Below are 25,021 nucleotides of genomic sequence, written 5' to 3'. Positions count from 1 at the left end.
GAGGGGTCGGGGCGGTGAGAGGTCGGGGCGGTGAGAGGTCGTGGCGATGAGAGGTCGGGGGGGGGCGGTGAGGGTTCGGGGCGGTGACGGGTCGGGGCGGCGAGGGGTTGGGGCGGCGAGGGGTCGGGGCGGCGAGGGGTCGGGGCGGAGGGGTCGGGGCGGCGAGGGGTCGGGGCGTCGAGGGGTCGGGGCGGTGAGAGGTCGGGGCGGTGAGGGGTCGGGGTCGGGGCGGCGAGGGGTCGGTGCGGCGAGGGGTCGGGGCGGCGAGGGGTCGGGGCGGCGAGGGGTCGGGGCGGTGAGAGGTTGGTGTGGTCGGTGAGAGGTCAGGGCGGTGAGATGTCGGTGCGGGCGGTGAGGGTTCGGGGCGGTGACGGGTCGGGGTCGTGGCGGTGAGAGGTCGGGGCGGTGAGGGGTCGTGGCGATGAGAGGTCGGGGCGGGCGGCGAGGGGTCGGGGCGGCGAGGGGTCGGGGCGGAGAGGGGTCGGGGCGGAGAGGGGTCGGGGCGGAGAGGGGTCGGGGCGGAGAGGGGTCGGGGCGGAGGGGGTCGGGGCGGAAGGGGTCGGGGCGGAGTGGGGTCGGGGTGGAAAGGGGTCGGGGCGGAGAGGGGTCGGGGCGGTGAGAGGTCGGGGCGGTGACGGGTCTGAGCGTCGAGGGGTCATGGCGGCGAGAGGTCAGGGCGGTGAGGGGTCGGGGTCGGGGCGGCGGGGGGCGGGGTCGGGGCGGCGAGGGGTCAGGGTCGTGGCGGCGAGGGGTCAGGGTCGTGGCGGCGAGGGGTCAGGGTCGTGGCGGCGAGGGGTCGGGGTCGTGGCAGCGAGGGGTCGGGGTCGTGGCGGCGAGGGGTCGTGGCGGCGAGGGGTCGTGGCGGCGAGGGGTCGTGGCGGCGAGGGGTCGTGGCGGCGAGGGGTCGGGGCGGTGAGGGGTCGTGGCGATGAGAGGTCGGGGCGGGCGGTTAGGGTTCGGGGCGGTGACGGGTCGGGGCGGCGAGGGGTCGGGGCGGCGAGGGGTCGGGGCGGCGAGGGGTCGGGGCGGCGAGGGGTCGGGGCGGTGAGGGGTCGGGGTCAGGGCGGCGAGGGGTCGGGGCGGGGCGGCGAGGGGTCGGGGCGGCGAGGGGTCGTGGCGGCGAGGGGTCGTGGCGGCGAGGGGTCGTGGCGGCGAGGGGTCGGGGCGGTGAGGGGTCGTGGCGATGAGAGGTCGGGGCGGGCGGTTAGGGTTCGGGGCGGTGACGGGTCGGGGCGGCGAGGGGTCGGGGCGGCGAGGGGTCGGGGCGGCGAGGGGTCGGGGCGGCGAGGGGTCGGGGCGGTGAGAGGTCGGGGCGGTGAGAGGTCGGGGTGGTGAGAGGTCGGGGCAGGGCGAGGGGTCGGGGCGGCGAGGGGTCGGGGCGGCGAGAGGTCGGGGCGGTGAGAGGTCGGTGTGGCCGGTGAGAGGTCAGGGCGGTGAGATGTCGGTGCAGGCGGTGAGAGGTCGGGGCAGTGAGGGGTCGGGGTCGGGGCGGCGAGGGGTCAGGGCGGTGAGGGGTCGGGGCGGTGAGGGGTCGGGCGTCGAGGGGTCGGGGCGGTGAGAGGTCGGGGCGGTGAGGGGTCGGGGTCAGGGCGGCGAGGGGTCGGGGCGGGGCGGCGAGGGGTCGGGGCGGCGAGGGGTCGGGGCGGAGAGGGGTCGGGGCGGAGAGGGGTCGGGGCGGAGAGGGGTCGGGGCAGGGCGAGGGGTCGGGGCGGTGAGAGGTCGGGGCAGGCGATGAGGGTTCGGGGCGGTGACGGGTCTGGGCGTCGAGGGGTCATGGCGGCGAGAGGTCGGGGCGGTGAGGGGTCGGGGTCGTGGCGGCGAGGGGTCAGGGTCGTGGCGGCGAGGGGTCAGGGTCGTGGCGGCGAGGGGTCAGGGTCGTGGCGGCGAGCGGTCAGGGTCGTGGCGGCGAGGGGTCGGGGTCGTGGCGGCGAGGGGTCGTGGCGGCGAGAGGTCGGGGCGGTGAGGGGTCGTGGCGATGAGAGGTCGGGGCGGGCGGTTAGGATTCGGGGCGGTGACGGGTAGGGGCGGCGAGGGGTCGGGGCGGCGAGGGGTCGGGGCGGTGAGAGGTCGGGGCGGTGAGGGGTCGGGGTGGTGAGAGGTCGGGGCAGGGCGAGGGGTCGGGGCGGCGAGGGGTCGGGGCGGCGGGAGGTCAGGGCGGTGAGAGGTCGGTGTGGCCGGTGAGAGGTCAGGGCGGTGAGATGTCGGTGCAGGCGGTGAGAGGTCGGGGCAGTGAGGGGTCGGGGTCGGGGCGGCGAGGGGTCAGGGCGGTGAGGGGTCGGGGCGGTGAGGGGTCGGGCGTCGAGGGGTCGGGGCGGTGAGAGGTCGGGGCGGTGAGGGGTCGGGGCGGTGAGAGGTCGGTGTGGCCGGTGAGAGGTCAGGGCGGTGAGATGTCGGTGTGGGCGGTGAGAGGTCGGGGCGGTGAGGGGTCGGGGCGGTGAGGCGTCGGGGCGGTGAGAGGTCGGGGCGGTGAGAGGTCGGGGCGGTGAGAGGTCGGGGCGGTGAGAGGTCGGGGCGGTGAGAGGTCGGGGCGGTGAGAGGTCGGGGCGGTGAGGGGTCGGGGCGGTGAGGGGTCGGGGCGGGCGGTGAGGGTTCGGGGCGGTGACGGGTCTGGGCGTCGAGGGGTCATGGCGGCGAGAGGTCGGGGTGGCGAGGGGTCGGGGCGGCGAAGGGTCGGGGCGGCGAGGGGTCGGGGCTTCGAGGGGTCGGGGCGGTGAGAGGTCGGGGCGGTGAGAGGTCGTGGCGATGAGAGGTCGGGGGGGGGCGGTGAGGGTTCGGGGCGGTGACGGGTCGGGGCGGCGAGGGGTTGGGGCGGCGAGGGGTCGGGGCGGCGAGGGGTCGGGGCGGAGGGGTCGGGGCGGCGAGGGGTCGGGGCGTCGAGTGGTCGGGGCGGTGAGAGGTCGGGGCGGTGAGGGGTCGGGGTCGGGGCGGCGAGGGGTCGGGGCGGCGAGGGGTCGGGGCGGTGAGAGGTCGGGGCGGTGAGAGGTCGGGGCGGTGAGAGGTCGTGGCGGTGAGGGGTCGGGGCGGTGAGGGGTCGGGGCGGGCGGTGAGGGTTCGGGGCGGTGACGGGTCTGGGCGTCGAGGGGTCATGGCGGCGAGAGGTCGGGGTGGCGAGGGGTCGGGGCGGCGAAGGGTCGGGGCGGCGAGGGTCGGGGCGGCGAGGGGTCGGGGCTTCGAGGGGTCGGGGCGGTGAGAGGTCGGGGCGGTGAGAGGTCGTGGCGATGAGAGGTCGGGGGGGGGCGGTGAGGGTTCGGGGCGGTGACGGGTCGGGGCGGCGAGGGGTTGGGGCGGCGAGGGGTCGGGGCGGCGAGGGGTCGGGGCGGAGGGGTCGGGGCGGCGAGGGGTCGGGGCGTCGAGGGGTCGGGGCGGTGAGAGGTCGGGGCGGTGAGGGGTCGGGGTCGGGGCGGCGAGGGGTCGGTGCGGCGAGGGATCGGGGCGGCGAGGGGTCGGGGCGGCGAGGGGTCGGGGCGGTGAGAGGTTGGTGTGGTCGGTGAGAGGTCAGGGCGGTGAGATGTCGGTGCGGGCGGTGAGGGTTCGGGGCGGTGACGGGTCGGGGTCGTGGCGGTGAGAGGTCGGGGCGGTGAGGGGTCGTGGCGATGAGAGGTCGGGGCGGGCGGCGAGGGGTCGGGGCGGCGAGGGGTCGGGGCGGAGAGGGGTCGGGGCGGAGAGGGGTCGGGGCGGAGAGGGGTCGGGGCGGAGAGGGGTCGGGGCGGAGGGGGTCGGGGCGGAAGGGGTCGGGGCGGAAAGGGGTCGGGGCGGAGAGGGGTCGGGGCGGTGAGAGGTCGGGGCGGTGACGGGTCTGAGCGTCGAGGGGTCATGGCAGCGAGAGGTCAGGGCGGTGAGGGGTCGGGGTCGGGGCGGCGGGGGGCGGGGTCGGGGCGGCGAGGGGTCAGGGTCGTGGCGGCGAGGGGTCAGGGTCGTGGCGGCGAGGGGTCAGGGTCGTGGCGGCGAGGGGTCAGGGTCGTGGCGGCGAGGGGTCAGGGTCGTGGCGGCGAGGGGTCAGGGTCGTGGCGGCGAGGGGTCAGGGTCGTGGCAGCGAGGGGTCGGGGTCGTGGCGGCGAGGGGTCGTGGCGGCGAGGGGTCGTGGCGGCGAGGGGTCGTGGCGGCGAGGGGTCGGGGCGGTGAGGGGTCGTGGCGATGAGAGGTCGGGGCGGGCGGTTAGGGTTCGGGGCGGTGACGGGTCGGGGCGGCGAGGGGTCGGGGCGGCGAGGGGTCGGGGCGGCGAGGGGTCGGGGCGGCGAGGGGTCGGGGCGGCGAGGGGTCGGGGCGGTGAGAGGTCGGGGCGGTGAGAGGTCGGGGTGGTGAGAGGTCGGGGCAGGGCGAGGGGTCGGGGCGGCGAGGGGTCGGGGCGGCGAGAGGTCGGGGCGGTGAGAGGTCGGTGTGGCCGGTGAGAGGTCGGTGTGGCCGGTGAGAGGTCAGGGCGGTGAGATGTCGGTGCAGGCGGTGAGAGGTCGGGGCAGTGAGGGGTCGGGGTCGGGGCGGCGAGGGGTCGGGGCGGTGAGGGGTCGGGGCGGTGAGGGGTCGGGCGTCGAGGGGTCGGGGCGGTGAGAGGTCGGGGCGGTGAGGGGTCGGGGTCAGGGCGGCGAGGGGTCGGGGCGGGGCGGCGAGGGGTCGGGGCGGAGAGGGGTCGGGGCGGAGAGGGGTCGGGGCGGAGAGGGGTCGGGGCGGAGAGGGGTCGGGGCAGGGCGAGGGGTCGGGGCGGTGAGAGGTCGGGGCAGGCGATGAGGGTTCGGGGCGGTGACGGGTCTGGGCGTCGAGGGGTCATGGCGGCGAGAGGTCGGGGCGGTGAGGGGTCGGGGTCGTGGCGGCGAGGGGTCGGGGTCGTGGCGGCGAGAGGTCGGGGCGGTGAGGGGTCGTGGCGATGAGAGGTCGGGGCGGGCGGTGAGGGTTCGGGGCGGCGAGGGTTCGGGGCGGCGAGGGGTCGGGGCGGCGAGGGGTCGGGGCGGCGAGGGGTCCGGGCGGCGAGGGGTCCGGGCGGCGAGAGGTCGGGGCGGTAAGGGGTCGGGGTCGGGGCGGCGAGGAGCGGGGTCGGGGCGGCGAGGGGTCGGGGCGGCGAGGGGTCGGGATCGTGGCGGCGAGAGGTCGGGGCGGTGAGGGGTCGTGGCGATGAGAGGTCGGGGCGGGCAGCGAGGGGTCGGGGCGGCGAGGGGGCGTGGCGGCGAGGGGTCGGGGCGGCGAGGGGTCGGGGCGGCGAGGGGTCGGGCGGCGAGGGGTCGGGTCGGGGCGGCGAGGGGTCGGGGCGGAGAGGGGTCGGGGCGGAGAGGGGTCGGGGCGGAGAGGGGTCGGGGCGGAGAGGGGTCGGGGCGGAGAGGGTCGGGGCGGAGTGGGGTCGGGGCGGAGAGGGGTCGGGGCGGTGAGAGGTCGGGGCGGTGAGAGGTCTGGGCGTCGAGGGGTCATGGCAGCGAGAGGTCAGGGCGGTGAGGGGTCGGGGTCGGGGCGGCGGGGGGCGGGGTCGGGGCGGCGAGGGGTCGGGGTCGTGGCGGCGAGGGGTCGGGGTCGTGGCGGCGAGGGGTCGGGGTCGTGGCGGCGAGGGGTCGGGGTCGTGGCGGCGAGGGCGAGGGGTCGTGGCGGCGAGGGCGAGGGGTCGTGGCGGCGAGGGGTCGTGGCGGCGAGGGGTCGTGGCGGCGAGGGGTCGTGGCGGCGAGGGGTCGTGGCGGCGAGGGGTCGTGGCGGCGAGGGGTCGTGGCGGCGAGGGGTCGTGGCGGCGAGGGGTCGTGGCGGCGAGGGGTCGGGGTCGTGGTGGCGAGAGGTCGGGGCGGTGAGGGGTCGTGGCGATGAGAGGTCGGGGCGGGCGGTGAGGGTTCGGGGCGGTGACGGGTCAGGGCGGCGAGGGGTCGGGACGTCGAGGAGTCGGGGCCGCGAGGGGTCGGGGCGGTGAGAGATCGGGGTGGTGAGGGGTCGGGGCAGGGCGAGGGGTCGGGGCGGCGAGGGGTCGGGGCGGCGAGAGGTCGGGGCGGTGAGAGGTCGGGGTGGTGAGGGGTCGGGGCAGGGCGAGGGGTCGGGGCGGCGAGGGGTCGGGGCGGCGAGAGGTCGGGGCGGCGAGGGGTCGGGGCGGCGAGGGGTCGGGGCGGCGAGAGGTCGGGGCGGTGAGAGGTCGGTGTGGCCGGTGAGAGGTCAGGGCGGTGAGATGTCGGTGCGGGCGGTGAGAGGTCGGGGCGGTGAGGGGTCGGGGCGGTGAGGCATCGGGGCGGTGAGAGGTCGGGGCGGTGAGAGATTGGGTCGGCGAGAGGTCGGGGCGGTGAGAGGTCGGGGCGGTGAGAGATTGGGTCGGCGAGAGGTCGGGGCAGTGAGGTGTCGGGGCGATGAGGGGTCGGGGCGGTGAGGGGTCGGGGCGGTGAGGCGTCGGGGCGGTGAGAGGTCGGGGCGGTGAGAGGTCGGGGCAGTGAGGTGTCGGGGCGATGAGGGGTCGGGGCGGTGAGAGATCGGGGCGGGCGGTGAGGGTTCGGGGCGGGCGGTGAGGGTTCGGGGCGGTGACGGGTCTGGGCGTCGAGGGGTCATGGCGGCGAGAGGTCGGGGCGGTGAGGGGTCGGGGTCGGGGCGGCGAGGGGCGGGGTCGGGGTGGCGAGAGGTCGGGGCGGTGAGGGGTCGTGGCGATGAGGTGTCGGGGCGGGCGGTGAGGGTTCGGGGCGGTGACGGGTCGGGGCGGCGAGGGGTCGGGGCGGCGAGGGGCGGGGTCGGGGCGGTGAGAAGTCGGGGCGGGCGGTGAGGGTTCGGGGCGGTGACAGGTCTGGGCGTCGAGGGATCATGGCGGCGAGAGGTCGGGGCGGTGAGGGGTCGGGGCGGCGAGGGGTCGGGGCAGCGAGGGGTCGGGGTCGGGGCGGCGAGGTGTCGGGATCGGGGCGGCGAGGGGTCGGGGCGGCGAGGGGTCGGGACGGCGAGGGGTCGGGGCGGCGAGGGGTCGGGGCAGTGAGAGGTCAGGGTGGCGAGGGGTCGGGGCAGGGCGGCGAGGGGTCGGGGCGGTGAGGGGTTGGGGTGGTGAGAGTTGGGGCGGTGAGAGGTCGGGGCGGGCGTTGAGGGTTCGGGGCGGTGATGGGTCGGGGCGGTGAGAGGTCGGGGCGTCGGGGCGGTGAGAGGTCGGGGCGGCGAGGGTTCGGGGCGGTGAGGGATCGGGGCAGGGCAATGAATCGGTCGTGCCCCCTCCACCCACCCCACCCCGGACGAAAACTGCCTTGCGGACATGCTAACAGGGCTACGAAAGGGGGAAATTTCACCCCTAAGATGATGACACCTGTCTGAATTGGGCTGGTGATGAAAGATGAACACGAGCCATAAACAAGTATTGTCGCAGTGGATCCTGACCATCGCTGTCCTTGGACTCAGGAGGGGAACAGCAGCCAGGCTGTTCGCGGCTATCCAGCACCCCCTGCTGACCAGTGTGAGTATGTGCTGAAGCTCGGCTGCGATTCGCCGGCCACAGTGGAATAGCACACCCGCACTCACCCTGGGTACACAGGGCTGCTGGAACCCAGGAAACCCAACCCAAATATGGAACCAGCGGCTTCTGGAGAGGAGGGGTGGGAGAAAGTACTGGAAAGGGTAACTAACTTTACCCGTCATTTTGGAGCCTGAGACCGTTCTCCAAGAAAGTTCCATGGCCTCGCCCTTGGCCTGCAGTCTCACTCTATCACCTGCGGGGCTGCTGTTCACAGGAATAACTCGCAACTGCAGATCTGGGAGTGAAACAAAAGATCACACGCTGAGTCTGGTGAAATAACGGCCCTTGGGCTCAGGCACCCATCCTGAACACCGGCCCTTCCACTTCCCCATTACACCTTTCATTGCCACCTGCTTTATGTGTCTCTGGTATCAAGCGCATTTGATGCAGGGCCCTCCCGTGGCCTGGAATGAAGAAAGTAAAGATTCCTGAAAGACAGACGAAGGAATTTTCCCTCTCCGTGTGCTGCTGGAGTTGCTGTGCGTTTCCAGAACTTTCTGTCCTTATTTCTCCGGCCTTGTTCCTATCTCCGATTCAACTCTAGTCACCGTCTTTTCCTTCCTTCCCTCTTGTTGGAATTGATGCAAAATTGTCCAACTCGGATTCCGACACTGCGTACCGTCGCACTGACAGGAGAGGCACCATCAAACGCAGGGCTCCCAGAATTAGATGTTTGCTACTGCTATTCATAGAATGGTACAGCACAGGAGGCGCCATTCGGCCCTTCGTGCCTGTGCTGGCTCTGTCAATCGGTCCCACTCCTATCTCTTTCCCACTCCTATCTCTTTCCCCACAGCCCTGCAATGTTTTTACTTTCCAATTCCCTTATGAAAGTTACTGCAGAACCTGCTTCCTCCGCCCTTTCAGGCAGCGTATATTGTATAAGTTGATAAAACTGAGCTTGTCTCAGTCCTGATTATTGCGGTATTTTCTCTGGTGCTCTGTGAATCGCCTCGATGTGCGTTTACCCATTTCCTTGCTGGTGATGTCCGTCAGTCTTTGACCAGCGGAGTTCAGGGCGACGGCAATGGCCGCTCTTTCCACAGCCTGCAGGATCTCAGAGGCTGACTGCAGCCGCTCCTTCAGACCCATATTCTTCAACGGCGAATCATCCGTCAGCAGCTGTGCCATCAATAAAATGACATCCTGCGGAACAAAAACAACCTTACTCTTTGGGTTGAGACGTTAACCCAGGCCCCGTCTGCCCTCTCGGGTGAATGCAAAAGATCCCATGCTGCTATTTCTAAGAAGAGCAGGGGAGTTATCCCCAGTCCTGGGCCAATATTTATCCCTCGACCAACATCACTAAAACAGATTATCTGTTCGTGGGATATTGCTCCACGTCAATTGGCTACCGCGTTGCCTACATTGTAACAGTCACAACACTTCTGTGGGAAGTCCTGGACGCTTTGCGTAGCCTGGATGACCACATGTGCAGAAAGTGTTGCCAGTTACAGCAACTCAAGCTCCACGGCCCCATGGAGTAAAAAGAATGGAAGAGCAATAGTGGTGGGGGATTTGATAGTCAGGGGAGCAGATAGGCGTTTCTGTGGCCGCAGACGTGACTCCAGGATGGTATGTTGCCTCCCTGTTGCCAGGGTCAAGGATTGCCACTGAGTGGCTTCAGGGCATTCTGGGGGGAGAGGGTGAACAGCCAGTGGTCATGGTGTATATCAGGACCAATGACATAGGTAGAAAGAGGATGAGGTCCTGCAGGCAGAGTTTAGAGAGCTAGGAGAGAGATTAAAAAGCAGGACCTCCAAGGTAGTAATCTCCGTATTACTCCCGGTGCCACGAACTAGTGAGTACAGAAACAGGAGGATAGAGCAGATAAATTAGGGGTTTAGTTAGGGCAGTGGGAGCAGATTCAAGAGTGTCATTCAAAAGGGAATTGGATAAATACTAGAAGGGGAAAATTACTGGGCTGTGGGGAAAGACCAGGGGCAGGGGGTCTGATTTATTCACTCGACCACAGAGCCGACACAGGCACGATGGGCCGAATGGCCTCTTTCTGTGCTGTATCTATGAACTCAAGATCTCCAGATTCCCAGCGCTCAAACCCTGGGCCCCAACAGTGTACCCTCAAACCCTGGGCCCTAACAGTGTACCCTCAAACCCTGGGCCCTAACGCAGTGTACCCTCAAACCCTGAGCTCTAACAGTGTACCCTCAAACCCTGGGCCCTAACGCAGTGTACCCTCAAACCCTGAGCTCTAACAGTGTACCCTCAAACCCTGGGCTCTAACAGTGTACCCTCAAACCCTGGGCCCTAACGCAGTGTACCCTCAAACCCCGAGCTCTAACAGTGTACTCTCAAACCCTGGGCCCTAAGGCAGTGTACCCTCAAATCCTGAGCTCGAACAGTGTACCCTCAAACCCTGGGCCCTAACACAGTGTACCCTCAAACCCTGAGCTCCAACAGTGAACCCTCAAACCCTGGGCCCTAACGCAGTGTACCCTCAAACCCTGGGCCCTAACGCAGTGTACCCTCAAACCCCGAGCTCTAACAGTGTACTCTCAAACCCTGGGCCCTAAGGCAGTGTACCCTCAAATCCTGAGCTCGAACAGTGTACCCTCAAACCCTGGGCCCTAACACAGTGTACCCTCAAACCCTGAGCTCCAACAGTGAACCCTCAAACCCTGGGCCCTAACGCAGTGTACCCTCAAACCCTGGGCCCTAACGCAGTGTACCCTCAAACCCTGAGGTCTAACAGTGTACCCTCAAACCCTGGGCCCTAACGCAGTGTACCCTCAAACCCTGAGCTCTAACAGTGTACCCTCAAACCCTGGGCCCTAACGCAGAGTACCCGCAAACCTTGGGCTCTAACAGTGTACCCTCAAATCCTGGGCCCTAACGCAGTGTACCCTCAAACCCTGGGCCCTTACGCAGTGTACCCTCAAACCCTGAGCTCTAACAGTGTACCCTCAAACCCTGAACTCTAACAGTGTACCCTCAAACCCTGGGCCCTAACACAGTGTACCCACAAACCCTGAGCTCTAACAGTGTACCCTCAAACCCTGGGCCCTAACGCAGTGTACCCTCAAACCCTGGGCCCTAACGCAGTGTACCCTCAAACCCTGAGCTCTAACAGTGTACCCTCAAACGTTGGGCCCCAACAGTGTACCCTCAAACCCTGGGCCCTAACGCAGTGTACCCTCAAACCCTGGGCCCTAACGCAGTGTACCCTCAAACTCTGAGCTCTAACAGTGTACCCTCAAACCGTGGGCGCTAACGCAGTGTACCCTCAAATCCTGGGCCCTAACGCAGTGTACCCTCAAACCCTGGGCCCTTACGCAGTGTACCCTCAAACCCTGAACTCTAACAGTGTACCCTCAAACCCTGGGCCCTAACACAGTGTAACCTCAAACCCTGAGCTCGAACAGTGTACCCTCAAACCCTGGGCCCTAACACAGTGTAACCTCAAACCCTGAGCTCGAACAGTGTACCCTCAAACCCTGGGCCCTAACAGTGTAACCCCAAACCCTGAGCCCTAACGCAGTGTACCCTCAAACCCTGGGCCCCAACAGTGTACCCTCAAGCCCTGGGCCCTAACACAGTGTACCCTCAAATCCTGGGCCCAAACAGTGTACCCTCAAACCCTGAGCCCTAACACAGTGTACCCTCAAACCCTGGGCCCTAACACAGTGTACCCTCAAACCCTGGGCCCTAACACAGTGTACCCTCAAACCCTGGGCCCTAAAAGTGTACCCTCAAACCCTGAGCCCTAAAAGTGTACCCTCAAACCCTGAGCCCGAACAGTGTACCCTCAAACCCTGGGCCCTAACACAGTGTACCCTCAAACCCTGAGTCCTAAAAGTGTACCCTCAAAACCTGGGCCCTAACAGTGTACCCTCAAACTCTGGGCCCTAACACAGTGTACCCTCAAACCCTGGGCCCTAACACAGTGTACCCACAAACCCTGGGCCCTAACACAGTGTACCCTCAAACCTTGGGCCCTAACAGTGTACCCTCAAACCCTTGGCCCTAACGCAGTGTACCCTCAAACCCTGGCCCCTAACATGTGTACCCTCAAACCCTGGGCCCTAACGCAGTGTACCCTCAAACCCTGGGCCCTAACACAGTGTACCCTCAAACCCTGGGCCCTGACAGTGTACCCTCAAACTCTGGGCACTAACAGTGTACCCTCACACCCTGGGCCCTAACGCAGTGTACCCTCAAACCCTGAGCTCTAACAGTATACCCAAACCCTGGGCTCTAACAGTGTACCCTCAAACCCTGGGCCCTAACGCAGTGTACCCTCAAACCCTGAGCTCTAACAGTGTACCCTCAAGCCCTGGGTCCTAACAGTGTAACCTCAAAACCTGAGCCCTCACGCAGTGTACCCTCAAACCCTGAGCCCTAACGCAGTGTACCCTCAAACCCTGGGCCCTTACGCAGTGTACCCTCAAACCCTGAACTCTAACAGTGTACCCTCAAACGTTGGGCCCCAACAGCGTACCCTCAAACCCTGGGCCCTAACGCAGTGTACCCTCAAACCCTGGGCCCTAACGCAGTGTACCCTCAAACTCTGAGCTCTAACAGTGTACCCTCAAACCGTGGGCCCTAACGCAGTGTACCCTCAAATCCTGGGCCCTAACGCAGTGTACCCTCAAACCCTGGGCCCTTACGCAGTGTACCCTCAAACCCTGAACTCTAACAGTGTACCCTCAAACCCTGGGCCCTAACACAGTGTAACCTCAAACCCTGAGCTCGAACAGTGTACCCTCAAACCCTGGGCCCTAACACAGTGTAACCTCAAACCCTGAGCTCGAACAGTGTACCCTCAAACCCTGGGCCCTAACAGTGTAACCCCAAACCCTGAGCCCTAACGCAGTGTACCCTCAAACCCTGGGCCCCAACAGTGTACCCTCAAGCCCTGGGCCCTAACACAGTGTACCCTCAAATCCTGGGCCCAAACAGTGTACCCTCAAACCCTGAGCCCTAACACAGTGTACCCTCAAACCCTGGGCCCTAACACAGTGTACCCTCAAACCCTGGGCCCTAACACAGTGTACCCTCAAACCCTGGGCCCTAAAAGTGTACCCTCAAACCCTGAGCCCTAAAAGTGTACCCTCAAACCCTGAGCCCGAACAGTGTACCCTCAAACCCTGGGCCCTAACACAGTGTACCCTCAAACCCTGAGTCCTAAAAGTGTACCCTCAAAACCTGGGCCCTAACAGTGTACCCTCAAACTCTGGGCCCTAACACAGTGTACCCTCAAACCCTGGGCCCTAACACAGTGTACCCACAAACCCTGGGCCCTAACACAGTGTACCCTCAAACCTTGGGCCCTAACAGTGTACCCTCAAACCCTTGGCCCTAACGCAGTGTACCCTCAAACCCTGGCCCCTAACATGTGTACCCTCAAACCCTGGGCCCTAACGCAGTGTACCCTCAAACCCTGGGCCCTAACACAGTGTACCCTCAAACCCTGGGCCCTGACAGTGTACCCTCAAACTCTGGGCACTAACAGTGTACCCTCACACCCTGGGCCTAACGCAGTGTACCCTCAAACCCTGAGCTCTAACAGTATACCCAAACCCTGGGCTCTAACAGTGTACCCTCAAACCCTGGGCCCTAACGCAGTGTACCCTCAAACCCTGAGCTCTAACAGTGTACCCTCAAGCCCTGGGTCCTAACAGTGTAACCTCAAAACCTGAGCCCTCACGCAGTGTACCCTCAAACCCTGAGCCCTAACGCAGTGTACCCTCAAACCCTGGGCCCTAACTACCCTCAAACTTTGGGCCCCAACAGTCTACCCTCAAACCCTGGGCCCTAACAGTGTACCCTGTAACCCTGGGCCCTAACAGTGTACTCTCAAACCCTGGGCCCTAAAAGTGCACCCTCAAACCCTGAGCCCTAAAAGTGTACCCTCAAACCCTGAGCCCTAACAGTGTACCCTCAAACCCTGGGCCCTAACACAGTGTACCCTCAAACCCTGAGCCCTAACAGTGTACCCTCAAACCCTGGGCCCTAACACAGTGTACCCTCAAACCCTGAGCTCTAACAGTGTACCCTCAAAACCTGAGCCCTAACAGTGTACCCTCAAACCCTGGGCCCTAACACAGTGTACCCTCAAACCCTGAGCCCTAACAGTGTACCCTCAAACCCTGGGCCCTAACACAGTGTACCCTCAAACCCTGAGCTCTAACAGTGTACCCTCAAAACCTGAGCCCTAACAGTGTACCCTCAAACCCTGGGCCCTAACACAGTGTACCCTCAAACCCTGAGCCCTAACAGTGTAACCTCAAACCCTGGGCCCTAACAGTGTACCCTCAAACCCTGAGCCCTAACGCAGTGTACCCTCAAACCCTGGGCCCTAACACAGTGTACCCTCAAACTTTGGGCATTAACAGTCTACCCTCAAACCCTGGGCCCTAACACAGTGTACCCTCAAACCCTGAGCCCTAACAGTGTACCCTCAAATCCTGGGCCCTAACACAGTGTACCCTCAAGCCCTGAGCTCTAACAGTGTACCCTCAAGCCCTGGGCCCTAACAGTGTACCCTCAAACCCTGGGCCCTAACACAGTGTACCCACAAACCCTGAGCCCTAACAGTGTAACCTCAAACCCTGGGCCCTAACAGTGTACCCTCAAACCCTGAGCCCTAACGCAGTGTACCCTCAAACCCTGGGCCCTAACACAGTGTACCCTCAAACTTTGGGCATTAACAGTCTACCCTCAAACCCTGGGCCCTAACACAGTGTACCCTCAAACCCTGAGCCCTAACAGTGTACCCTCAAATCCTGGGCCCTAACACAGTGTACCCTCAAGCCCTGAGCTCTAACAGTGTACCCTCAAGCCCTGGGCCCTAACGCAGTGTACCCTCAAAACCTGGGCCCTAACTGTGTACCCTCAAACCCTGAGCCCTAACGCAGTGTACCCTCAAACCCTATGCCCTAACACAGTGTACCCTCAAACCTTGGGCCCTAACAGTCTACCCTCAAACCCTGGGCCCTAACACAGTGTACCCTCAAACCCTGAGCCCTAAAAGTATACCCTCAAACCCTGAGCCCTAACAGTGTACCCTCAAACCCTGGGACCTAACACAGTGTACCCTCAAACCCTGGGCCCTAACAGTGTACCCTCAAACCCTGGGCCCTAACACAGTGTACCCTCAAACCCTGGGCCCTAACACAGTGTACCCTCAAACCCTGGGCCCTAACACAGTGTACCCTCAAACCCTTGGCCCTAACGCAGTGTACCCTCAAACCCTGGCCCCTAACATGTCTACCCTCAAACTCTGGGCCCTAACGCAGTGTACCCTCAAACCTTGGCCTAACATGTGTACCCTCAAACCCTGGGCCCTAACACAGTGTACCCTAAAACCTTGGGCGCTAACGCAGTGTACCCTCTAACCCTGGGCCCTGACAGTGTACCCTCAAACTCTGGGCACTAACAGTGTACCGTCAAACCCTGGGTCCTAACACAGTGCACCCTCAAACCCTGGGCCCTAACAATGTACCCTCAAACCCTGGGCCCTAAAAGTGTACCCTCAAACCCTGGACCCTAACACAGTGTACCCTCAAACCCTGGGCCCTAACAGTGTACCCTCAAACCCTGGGCCCTAACAGTGTACCCTCAAACCCTGGGCCCTAACACAGTGTACCCTCAAACCCTGGGCCCTATCGCAGTGTACCCTCAAACCCTGGGCACTAACAATGTACCCTCAAACCCTGGGCCTTAACAGTGTACCCTCAAACCCTGGACCCTAACAGTGTACTCTCAAACCCTGGGCACTATTCTGAATTCTGCATTTATCACTGTTAATGGCCGATGGGCCTCGCCTCACCTCAGTTGGTAATACGCCAGCAGTTTTATGGCACAGTTTGTCACCTAGCCGACTGGCGTTAGTCATCATAGAACAGAATAACCCCCCAGGCAAAGCTGGCTACGGAAAGAGAAGAGAGAAAAGTTTTAGTTTAGATGTGCCAAGTTCTAATTGCTGCTTATTACAAGCTGTGCAGCTTGCTGGCGCCCTCTATGGTTAGTTTGAAGAACACTTCAAAAGTACTTCATTGGCTGTAAAGTGCTTGAGATATCTGGTGGTCATGAAAGGCGCTATATAAAAACAAGTCTTTCTTCCTTTGGTTACAAGCAGTCATGCAAAACGATGACCGGCGGCTGGAGTCGCTGCAGTGCAGCCACAGGGCTGAGAACTCGTGGTCAGCACTTTTCAGAGTTTGCAGGCAGAGAGGGTGTGGGTGCTCGCCAGACAGAAGAGGAGGACCAGGCAGGCAGTGCAGGCGTCTCCGCAGTGCATCTCGCTCTCCAACCAGTATTGTGCTGTGAGTACTGGTGGGAGCCATGGTGCCTCTGGGGAGTGAGTGTTTCCTGCTCGGCATCGTCGATGCACAGCTCTGATATTTATAAACGTTTGTGTAAATCCCACCATTTTCACAATTGACACTTCAATATTTACAATAGGTGAGTAGAATTTGGCCACTGTCAATGGGGGACTGAACCATAGAGAGCTGTAGTTCTCTGGTCCCTGATAATAAAGAGCATTGTTCCTGCTCCTGATCCCCATCCATTGGCCTTGCTCCCGATCCCCACCCATTGGCCTTGCTCCCGATCCCCATCCATTGGCCCTGCTCCCGATCCCCATCCATTGGCCCTGCTCCCGATCCCCAATCCCCACCCATTGGCCCTGCTCCCGATCCCCATCCTTTGGCTCTGCTCCTGATCCCCATCCTTTGGCTCTGCTCCCGATCCCCACCCATTGGCCCTGCTCCCGATCCCCATCCTTTGGCTCTGCTCCCGATCCCCACCCATTGGCCCTGATCCCGATCCTTACCCATTGGCCTTGCTCCCGATCCCCATCCATCGGCCCTGCCAGGAATTGCTCCTGTGAATGTCAGGACAGAATGGCGCTCAGGTACGATGACCCCCATGAATGAATAGCGGGCTGTGCCACTCACTGCCCAGGCTCAGGGTTGAGGAATGGTTAATTGGGTGACCAGCGACTTGAGGAGAGGAGGGTAACATGCCCCCGCGTTTGTACAGTGAGTGCCAGTTGCGAGTTCTGAGCTGGAGAATGCTGACGACCCTACCTGCTCTGGTGTTGCTGACCGGCTGGTATCAAGTTGTCCGACAGCAGAATCATTGTGGCCTGGGACATCAGCGGCAGGGCCAGGAGATGGGGCAGAGGCTGAAACAACAGCACATTACAAATATAGTTCAATGCCTTCGTCTTATCTGCAGATCCTTTTTATCGAGGGAATGTGAATGGCCGTTAAAGTGAGCGATGTTCGTGCGAGACAGAGAATACTTTGCATTTAGGCTCCCCGTGTGATCAGGAAACAGTCCCAGCCCAAACACCAGGCAGGCAGAGTGTAACGCCCCTTCACTCTGCTGACAATGGTCCTCAGTCCCGCCGGCACGAAACTTTGCTAGTTCCCGCACAAAACATCTTTTATTAAAGATTCATTTTCTCAGAATGTGGGAATCGGTGGCAAAGCCGGCATTTAGTGCCCATTCCTAATTGCCCTTGAGAACCATACCTCCACACACACAGACCTTTATGGTCTCTAATAGACCCCACTCTTTCTCTAGTTTCTTGCTCTTACTGTATTTATAAAACATCTTTGGGTTTTCTGTGATTTTACTTGCCAACATTCTTTCATGCTCGCTCTTTGCTTTCCTGATATCTTTTTTATTGCACCCCTGCACTTCTTATACTCCTCTGAAGTTTCTGCAGTGTTGAGTTCTCGGTATCTGTCATAAACTTCCCTTTTTTTCTTTATCTTACCCTGTATGTCCCTTGACATCCCTGGGGCTCTGGATTTGTTAGCCCCACCTTTTTTTTGAAGGGAACATACTTGCTCTGAACCCTCAGGATCTCCTCCTTGAATGCCTCCCACTGCTCTGACACTGATTTACCTTCAAGTGCAGTTTTGGTCACCACATTACAGGAAAGATGTGATTGCACTGGAGAGGGTGCAGTGGAGATTTACAAGAATGTTGCCTGGACTGGAGAATTTCAGCTATGAGGAAAGATTGGAGATGCTGAGTCTGTTTTCTTTGGAACAGAGAGAACATAATATAAGAACATAAGAATTAGGAACAGGAGTAGGCCATCTCGCCCCTCGAGCCTGCTCCGCCATTCAAAAAGATCATGGCTGATCTGGCAGTGTACTCAGCTCCACTTACCCGCCCGCTCCCCATAACCCTTAATTCCCTTATTGGTTAAAAATCTATCTATCTGTGATTTGAATACATTCAATGAGCTAGCCTCAACTGCTTCCTTGGGCAGAGAATTCCATCGATTCACAACCCTCTGGGAGAAGAAATTCCTTCTCAGCTCGGTTTTAAATTGGCTCCCCCGTATTTTGAGGCTGTGCCCCCTAGTTCTAGTCTCCCCGACCAGTGGAAACAAGCTCTCTGCCTCTATCTTGTCTATTCCTTTCATTATTTTGAATGTTTCTATAAGATTACCCCTCATCCTTCTGAACTCCAACGAGTAAAGATCCAGTCTACTCAATCTATCATCATAAGGTAACCCCTCATCTCCAGAATCAGCCTAGTGAATCGTCTCTGTACCCCCTCCAAGGCAAGTATATCCTTCCTTAAGTAAGGTGACCAAAACTGCACGCAGTACTCCAGCTGAGGCCTCACCAATACCCTGTACAGTTGCAGCAGGACCTCCCTGCTTTTGTACTCCATCCCTCTCGCAATGAAGGCCAACATTCCATTCGCCTTCCTGATTACCTGCTGCACCTGCAAACTAACTTTTTGGGATTCATGCACAAGGACCCCCAGGTCCCTCTGCACCACAGCATGTTGTAATTTCTCCCCATTCAAATAATATTCCCTTTTACTGTTTTTTTTTCCAAAGTGGATGACTTCACATTTTCCGACATTGTATTCCATCTGCCAAACTTAGACCATTTGCTTAACCTATCTAAATCCCTTTGCAGCCTCTCTGTGTCCTCTACACAACCCGCTTTCCCACTAATCTTTGAGGCTAAAGGGAGACCTGATTGAGGTGTATAAAATTATGAGGGGCCTGGATAGAGTGGATAGGAAGGACCTGTTTCCCTTGGCAGAGGGGTCAACAAGCAGGGGGCATAGATTTAAAGTAATTGGGGGGAGGTTTAGAGGGGATTTGAGGGGAAATTTCTTCACCCAGAGGGTGGTGGGGGTCTGGAACTCACTGCCTGAAAGGGTGGTAGAGGCAGAAACCCTCACCACATTTAAAAGATACTTGGATGTGCACCTGAAGTGCCATAACCTACAGGGCTATGGGCCTAGAGCTGGAAAGTGGGATTAGGCTGGATAACTCTTGGTCAGCCGGCGCGGACACGATGGGCTGAAATGGCTTCCTTCCGTGCTATAAATTTCTATGATTCTGTTCTATGATTCTCAGTAGCCGTTTCCAGTCCACTTTGACCAAATCCTATCTCAGCTCAGCAAAATGGACATGCTTATTTATACTGCAAAAATGGCCACCATTATCTACCCTTTGCCTATGATTGGTCTCCTTGGAGGATAAACATAGAAACATAGAAAATAGGTGCAGGAGTTGGCCATTCGGCCCTTCGAGTCTGCACCATCATTCAATAAGATCATGGCTAATCATTCACCCCAGTACCCTTTTCCTGCGTTCTCTCCATACCCCTTGATCCCTTTAGCCGTAAGGGCCATATCTAACTCCCTCTTGAATATATCCAATGAGCTGGCATCAACAACTCTCTGCGACAGGGAATTCCACAGGTTAACAACTCTTTGAGTGTAGAAGTTTCTCCTCATCTCAGTCCAAAATGGCCTACCCCTTATCCCCTGGTTCTGGACTTCCCCAGCATCGGGAACATTCTTCCTGCATCTAACCGTCCAGTCCCGTCAGAATCTTATATGTTTCTATGCGATTCCCTCTCATCCTTTTAAACTCCAGTGAATAAAGGCCCAGTTGATCCAGTCTCTCCTCATATGTCAGTCCTGCCATCCCGGGAATTAGTCTGATGAACCTTTGCTGCACTCCCTCAATAGCAAGAACGTCCTTCCTCAGATTAGGAGACCAAAACTGAACACAATATTCCAGATGAGGCCTCACCAAGGCCCTGTACAACTGCAGTGAGATCTCCCTGCTCCATACTCAAATCCCCTAGCTATAAAGGCCAACATACCATTTGCCTTCTTCATCACCTGCTGTACCTGCATGCCAACTTTCAATGACTGATGTACCATGACACCCAGTTCTCATTCCACCTCCCCTTTTCCTAATCTGCCACCATTCAGATAATATTCTGCCTTCGTGTTTTTGGCACCAAAGTGGATAACCTCACATTTATCCACATTATACTGCATCTGCCAAGCATTTGCCCACTCACCTAACTTGTCCAAGTCACCCTGCAGCCTCTTAGCTTCCTCCTCACAGCTCACACCACCACCCAGCTTAGTGTCATCTGCAAACTTGGAGATATTACTCTCAATTCCTTCATCTAAATCATTAATGTATATTGTGAAGAGCTGAGGTCCCAGCACTGAGCCCTGTGGCACTCCACTAGTCACTGCCTGCCATTCTGAAAAGGATTTGTTTATCCCGACTCTCTGCTTCCTGTCTGCCAACCAGTTCTCTATCCACGTCAGTACATTACCCCCAATACCATGTGCTTTAATTTTGCACACCAATCTCTTGTGTGGGACCTTGTCAAAAGCCTTTTGAAAGTCCAAATACACCACATCCACTAGTTCTCCCTTGTTCACTCTACTCGTTACATCCTCAAAAAATGTTAGAAGATTTGTCAAGCATGATTTTCCCTTCATAAATCCATGCTGACTTGGACCAATCCTGTCACTGCTTTCCAAATGCGCTGCTATTTCATTCTTAATAATTGATTCCAACATTTTCCCCACTACTGATGTCAGGCTAACTGGTCTATAATTACCCGCTTTCTCTCTCCCTCCCTTTTGAAAAAGTGCTGTTATATTAGCTACCCTCCAGTCCATAGGAACTGATCCAGAGTCAATAGACTGTTGGAAAATGATCACCAATGCATCCACTATTTCTAGGGCCACTTCCTTAAGTACTCTGGGATGCAGACTATCAGGCCCTGGGGATTTATCAGCCTTCAATCCCATCAATTTCCTTAACACAGTAAGCCACTCCCTGAGGTTTCACAGGAACGTGTAACTGGAACCGCCCATCCGAATGTCTGACTGACTTTGCAAATTGTAACTCGATCCACTTTGACTTCCTGAAGCGACAGAGGACAGAGCTCCCCAGAAGACAGCAAAGGCCATAGATGGGGCATTTTGTACAGATTGTTAACAGGTTTATTGGGTATGAAGTGAATAGTGTCAGTGTCGTGACTTCTGGATATCATCCACTCCAATGATGTCCCTTGTAGGGGGTTGGAAGAACATGATCCGTCTTTCTTGAGTTCCTTCTCTCCCCTCCGATCCCCCCACCCGTGTCTCTCTCCCCCAGCCTCTCTCTCTCTCCCCCAGTCTCTCTCACCCCCCAGCCTCTCTCTCTCTCTCTCTCCCCCAGCCTCTCTCACCCCCCTCGCCTTTCTCTCCCCCCCCAGCCTCTCTCTCTCTCTCCCCCCAGCCTCTCTTTCTCTCCCCCAGTCTCTCTCACCACCGCCCCCCCGCCTTTCTCTCTCCCCCCCAGCCTCTCTTTCCCTCTCTCCCCCCAGCCTCTCTCTTTCTCTCCCCCAGTCTCTCTCACCGCCCCCCCCCACCTTTCTCTCTCCCCCCCAGCCTCTCTCTCTCCCCCCCAGTCTCTCTCACCGCCCCCCCGCCTTTCTCTCTCCCCCCAGTCTCTCTCTCTCTCTCCCCCCAGCCTCTCTCTCTCTCTCCCCCCAGCCTCTCTCTCTCCCCCAGTCTCTCTCTCTCTCTCTCCCAGTCTCTCTCACCCCTCTCGCCTTTCTCTCTCCCCCCAGCCTCTCTCTCTCTCTCCCCCAGTCTCTCTCACCACCACCCCCCCGCCTTTCTCTCTCCCCCCAGCCTCTCTCTCTCTCTCTCTCCCCCCAGCCTCTCTCTCTCTCTCCCCCTAGCCTCCCTCTCTCTCTCCCCCCAGCCTCTCTCTCTCTCTCTCCCCCCCCAGCCTCTCTCTTGCCTGCCCCCCCCCCCCGCCATGCTGTAGGCTCCCCCCACCCACCCTCCGCTCATTGCTCAAACTTATCTCAACTTTGACTCTTAAAGGCAACAGCAGAGACCTTCAATCCCAGAAACCACTGCATCACAGGTCCCCCACATTAAGGCAATTGGAACAGATTACAGACATGGTTTTACATTGCATCGTAGGTCACATGATACTCCTTCAACCTTAAATTCAAAACAATAATTTTTACCAGGTAGAATTTAACTCAATAGCTAAGTAACATCGCACATCCGCTTCCAAATAAATCCAACTTCAAAAGTCCTGTCACTAGCTGCGTGAAAATATGGAATAGATAAGCAGTGAGGATGCTGTGCCCAAGCGTTCGAACTAAACACGGGGCACACGGGCAGTCTAACAGTGGGCCATAAGGGGGTGACACTGAGCTGCGTGCCTGAATCAGCGAGATGGGAAATTAAACTCAGCCTGCTGCTAAACTGCAGCACCAGACACAAACTGCTGGAAGTACACAGGTCAGGTAGCAGCCCTCACTCACTGGGAACCTTAAACCTTTCCAACTGGACACCAGCTCATGCTCTTGGCTGAAGTTTGGATTTTTCTTAACATAGATTTTACAGTTAATATTTTCTAAACCGAATGCAGGGACAGACAGGGCAGGAGCACAGTAGCAGGATGGAGAATGTTCGACTGCGTAGCGCAGAGAGGCAAAGTTGTTCAGCAGCCTGTGTTTTAACAGTTGCACACATAACACGACAAAATGCAACACAAACATGCACATAATTACCACGGATGTGACGTCACAATATTGAAGCACATTCAGGCAATGCCCAGAGATGCCCAATTCCTGATCTCCCGATCCCCTGATCTCCCAATCCCCCGATCTCCCACCCACCCACCACTTCCGGTCCCCTGATCTCCCGATCTCCTGATCCCCCGATCTCCCACCCACCCACCACTTCCGATCTCCTGATCCCCCAATCCCCTGATCCCCCGATCTCCCACCCACCCCACCCCCGCCTCTCCCAATCCCCCACTGCAGCAATGGTTCCAGCAAGTTCAGCCATTGCACCAGTTTTACACCAATACCGAATGGGAATTTAGATAAGCATACCCAGAAAACTTGTGTGTAACTCCCAAACCGAGAAATTAAAAGTTAGGGTATTCGGGGATGCATTTTGTGAACCGGGGATTCTCTGGGGCTGGTGATTGCTTGGGGACTGTCCCTGGGTCACAACACAGGAACAGGCCATTCGGCCCAGCAGGTTTATGCTGGTGTTTATGCTCGCCGTGGGCCTCCTCCTATCTCATCCTATCAGCCTCCTATTCCTTCCTCTATCATATGTTTATCCAGCTCCCTCTTGACTACACGCTTAAACTGAATTGTTTTCTAAAATGGAGCTGGGGTCAGCTTTGTTTTCTAATTCAGTCTTGGAATACGGGTGTTGTGGCAAGGCCGTCAGTAATTGCTCAGCCCTGGTTTCCTCGCGAGGTTAGGGTTAGGAGCATTGTTCCTGTTATATGATGGGGGTGCGGCCCAGTCACACCTTGCCGCGCCTTACACTGAGGAGGCCGGTGGCAGGCTGTGCGAGACCGATAGGGAGGGAACGTTGGTGCTGAGCTCTCCACATGCTGCTCACACACCTCAGCTGCCACATCACAGGGCACTTTAGGGTCAAGCACCTGGTCGGTGTGGGGACTGGAGTCATGTACAGGCCCAGAGACCAGGCAAGGACAGCAGCTTTCATTCCCGAAAGGACACTGGTGAACCAGTTGGGTTCGAGCGACAATCTGACAGCTTCATGGCCACGTTTACTGAGACCAGCCTGTCATTTTCACTTTTTTTTTAAACAATTCTAATTTTCCACGCCCTGGTGGAATTTGAACTCACATTCTGTGGATTACTATTGCAATAAGATAACCAGTCGGCCCCACTGTACCCACATCATACATCCATTCCAATCACGCTTCAATTCTGGAAGCTATGGGAGGTTTCATCGGCCACTGACAGCCTCATTTGCAGTGGCTCTATGCAATGGCAGAGAGATTTTGGATTTAATTCATCATTTTGAATTTTGAACTAGTCAGCGACTATTTATTGGCAGCATTCACCCAGGTGACAAATGCTCGCTGGCTTTTGTATTAAAGAACCAGATATGGGGAGAACTGACTGATTGGTGCTCAGTTCATTTAATTCAGATTCAAAAGCAGATTAACATTGTGCAAAAATAGTCCTTTAGATCATAAGAACATAAGAAGTAGGAGCAGGAGTCGGCCATTTGGCCCCTCGAGCCTGCTCCGCCATTCAATAGGATCGTGGCTGATCAGTAACAAAAGATCAGGAATCTGCAGGCTTGATAAGGTGCCACATAAATAAAAGTCTCCCATCCTTCCTTTCTGTGCAATATAATTAAACCCTGATTAAACGGGGCTGATTGATTGTGCGATCGATGTATGAAAGTGGGAAAGTGGGATCTGCCAGATGTGTCCCCATTATCAGGCACCGACGTGTCCCTATTACCAGGCATCGATGTGGTCCCATCATCAAGCTCAGTCGTGTCCCCATTATCAGGCACCGACGTGTCTCTATTACCAGGCATTGATGTGGTCCCATTATCAGGCTCAGTCGTGTCCCCATTATCAGGCACCAACGTGTCCCTATTACCAGGCATCGACATGGTCCCATTATCAGGCTCAGTCGTGTCTCCATTATCAGGCACCGACGTGTCCCCGTTATCAGGCACTGACATGGTCCCATTATCAGGCTCAGTCGTGTTCCTATTATCAGGCATAGACGTGGTCCCATTATCAGGCATCGACGTGGTCACATTATCAGGCTCCATTGTGTTCCCATTATTAGGCATAGACGTGGTCCCATTATCAGGCATCGACGTGGCCGCATTATCAGGCATCGACATGGTCGCATTATCAGGCATCGACATGTTCCCATTATCAGGCTCAGTCGTGTTCCCATTATCAGGCACTGATGTGGTGCCATTATCAGGCTCAGTTGTGTTCCCATTATCAGGCTCAGTCGTGTTCCCATTATCAGGCATCGACGTGGTCGCATTATCAGGCTCAGTCGTGGTCCCATTATCAGGCACTGACATGTTCCCATTATCAGGCACTGACGTGTTCCCATTATCAGGCACTGACGTGTTCCCATTATCAGGCTCTGACGTGTTCCCATTATCAGGTGCCTCCCGCTCTCTCAGTCTTGGATGAACAGCAGATGGGATTTCTGTGGAATTTGAAAATGAGAAGCTACAGCCAAGTTCAGGAATCACACAACCCATTTTATGAACATAGTCAACTCAACCATATTGGGACACACCAAGCTTTAAATAGCATCGGCTTGTCGGATCAATGGGTCAGCGAGTCAGGACACCGAGCTGGAACACGAGAAGCATCCAACTGATATTTATAGAAAGAACAAAGAGAAACTGACCCAATCTCTAAATATTTAAAGAACGATCTGCTGACCCATTTTAATGAAATTTTTTTGAAGTATTATGAAATCTAGGTGA

The 25,021-nt window shown here is 59.1% G+C and overlaps 1 protein-coding gene across 1 annotated transcript in view; it reads right to left on the bottom strand.

Moving 5' to 3' along the window:
* LOC139275637 (thrombospondin-3-like) overlaps positions 1 to 25,021 on the bottom strand; it is a 62,680-nt gene that overhangs the window by 1,132 nt on the left and 36,527 nt on the right. Inside the window, exons 5-9 of the mRNA XM_070892808.1 lie at positions 24,016 to 24,735; positions 16,486 to 16,583; positions 15,225 to 15,323; positions 8,401 to 8,578; positions 7,548 to 7,667 (exon numbers count right to left, since the gene is read on the bottom strand). Of these exons, the coding sequence (XP_070748909.1) occupies positions 7,548 to 7,667; positions 8,401 to 8,578; positions 15,225 to 15,323; positions 16,486 to 16,583; positions 24,016 to 24,735 (1,215 nt within the window). The remainder of the gene's footprint in view (positions 1 to 7,547; positions 7,668 to 8,400; positions 8,579 to 15,224; positions 15,324 to 16,485; positions 16,584 to 24,015; positions 24,736 to 25,021) is intronic.

This window comes from Pristiophorus japonicus, chromosome 11, assembly GCF_044704955.1.
Source record: "Pristiophorus japonicus isolate sPriJap1 chromosome 11, sPriJap1.hap1, whole genome shotgun sequence".
Lineage (NCBI taxonomy): Eukaryota > Metazoa > Chordata > Chondrichthyes > Pristiophoridae > Pristiophorus > Pristiophorus japonicus.
Note: the sequence above shows the minus strand (reverse complement) of the source record. Positions and strands in the feature narration are given on the sequence as shown.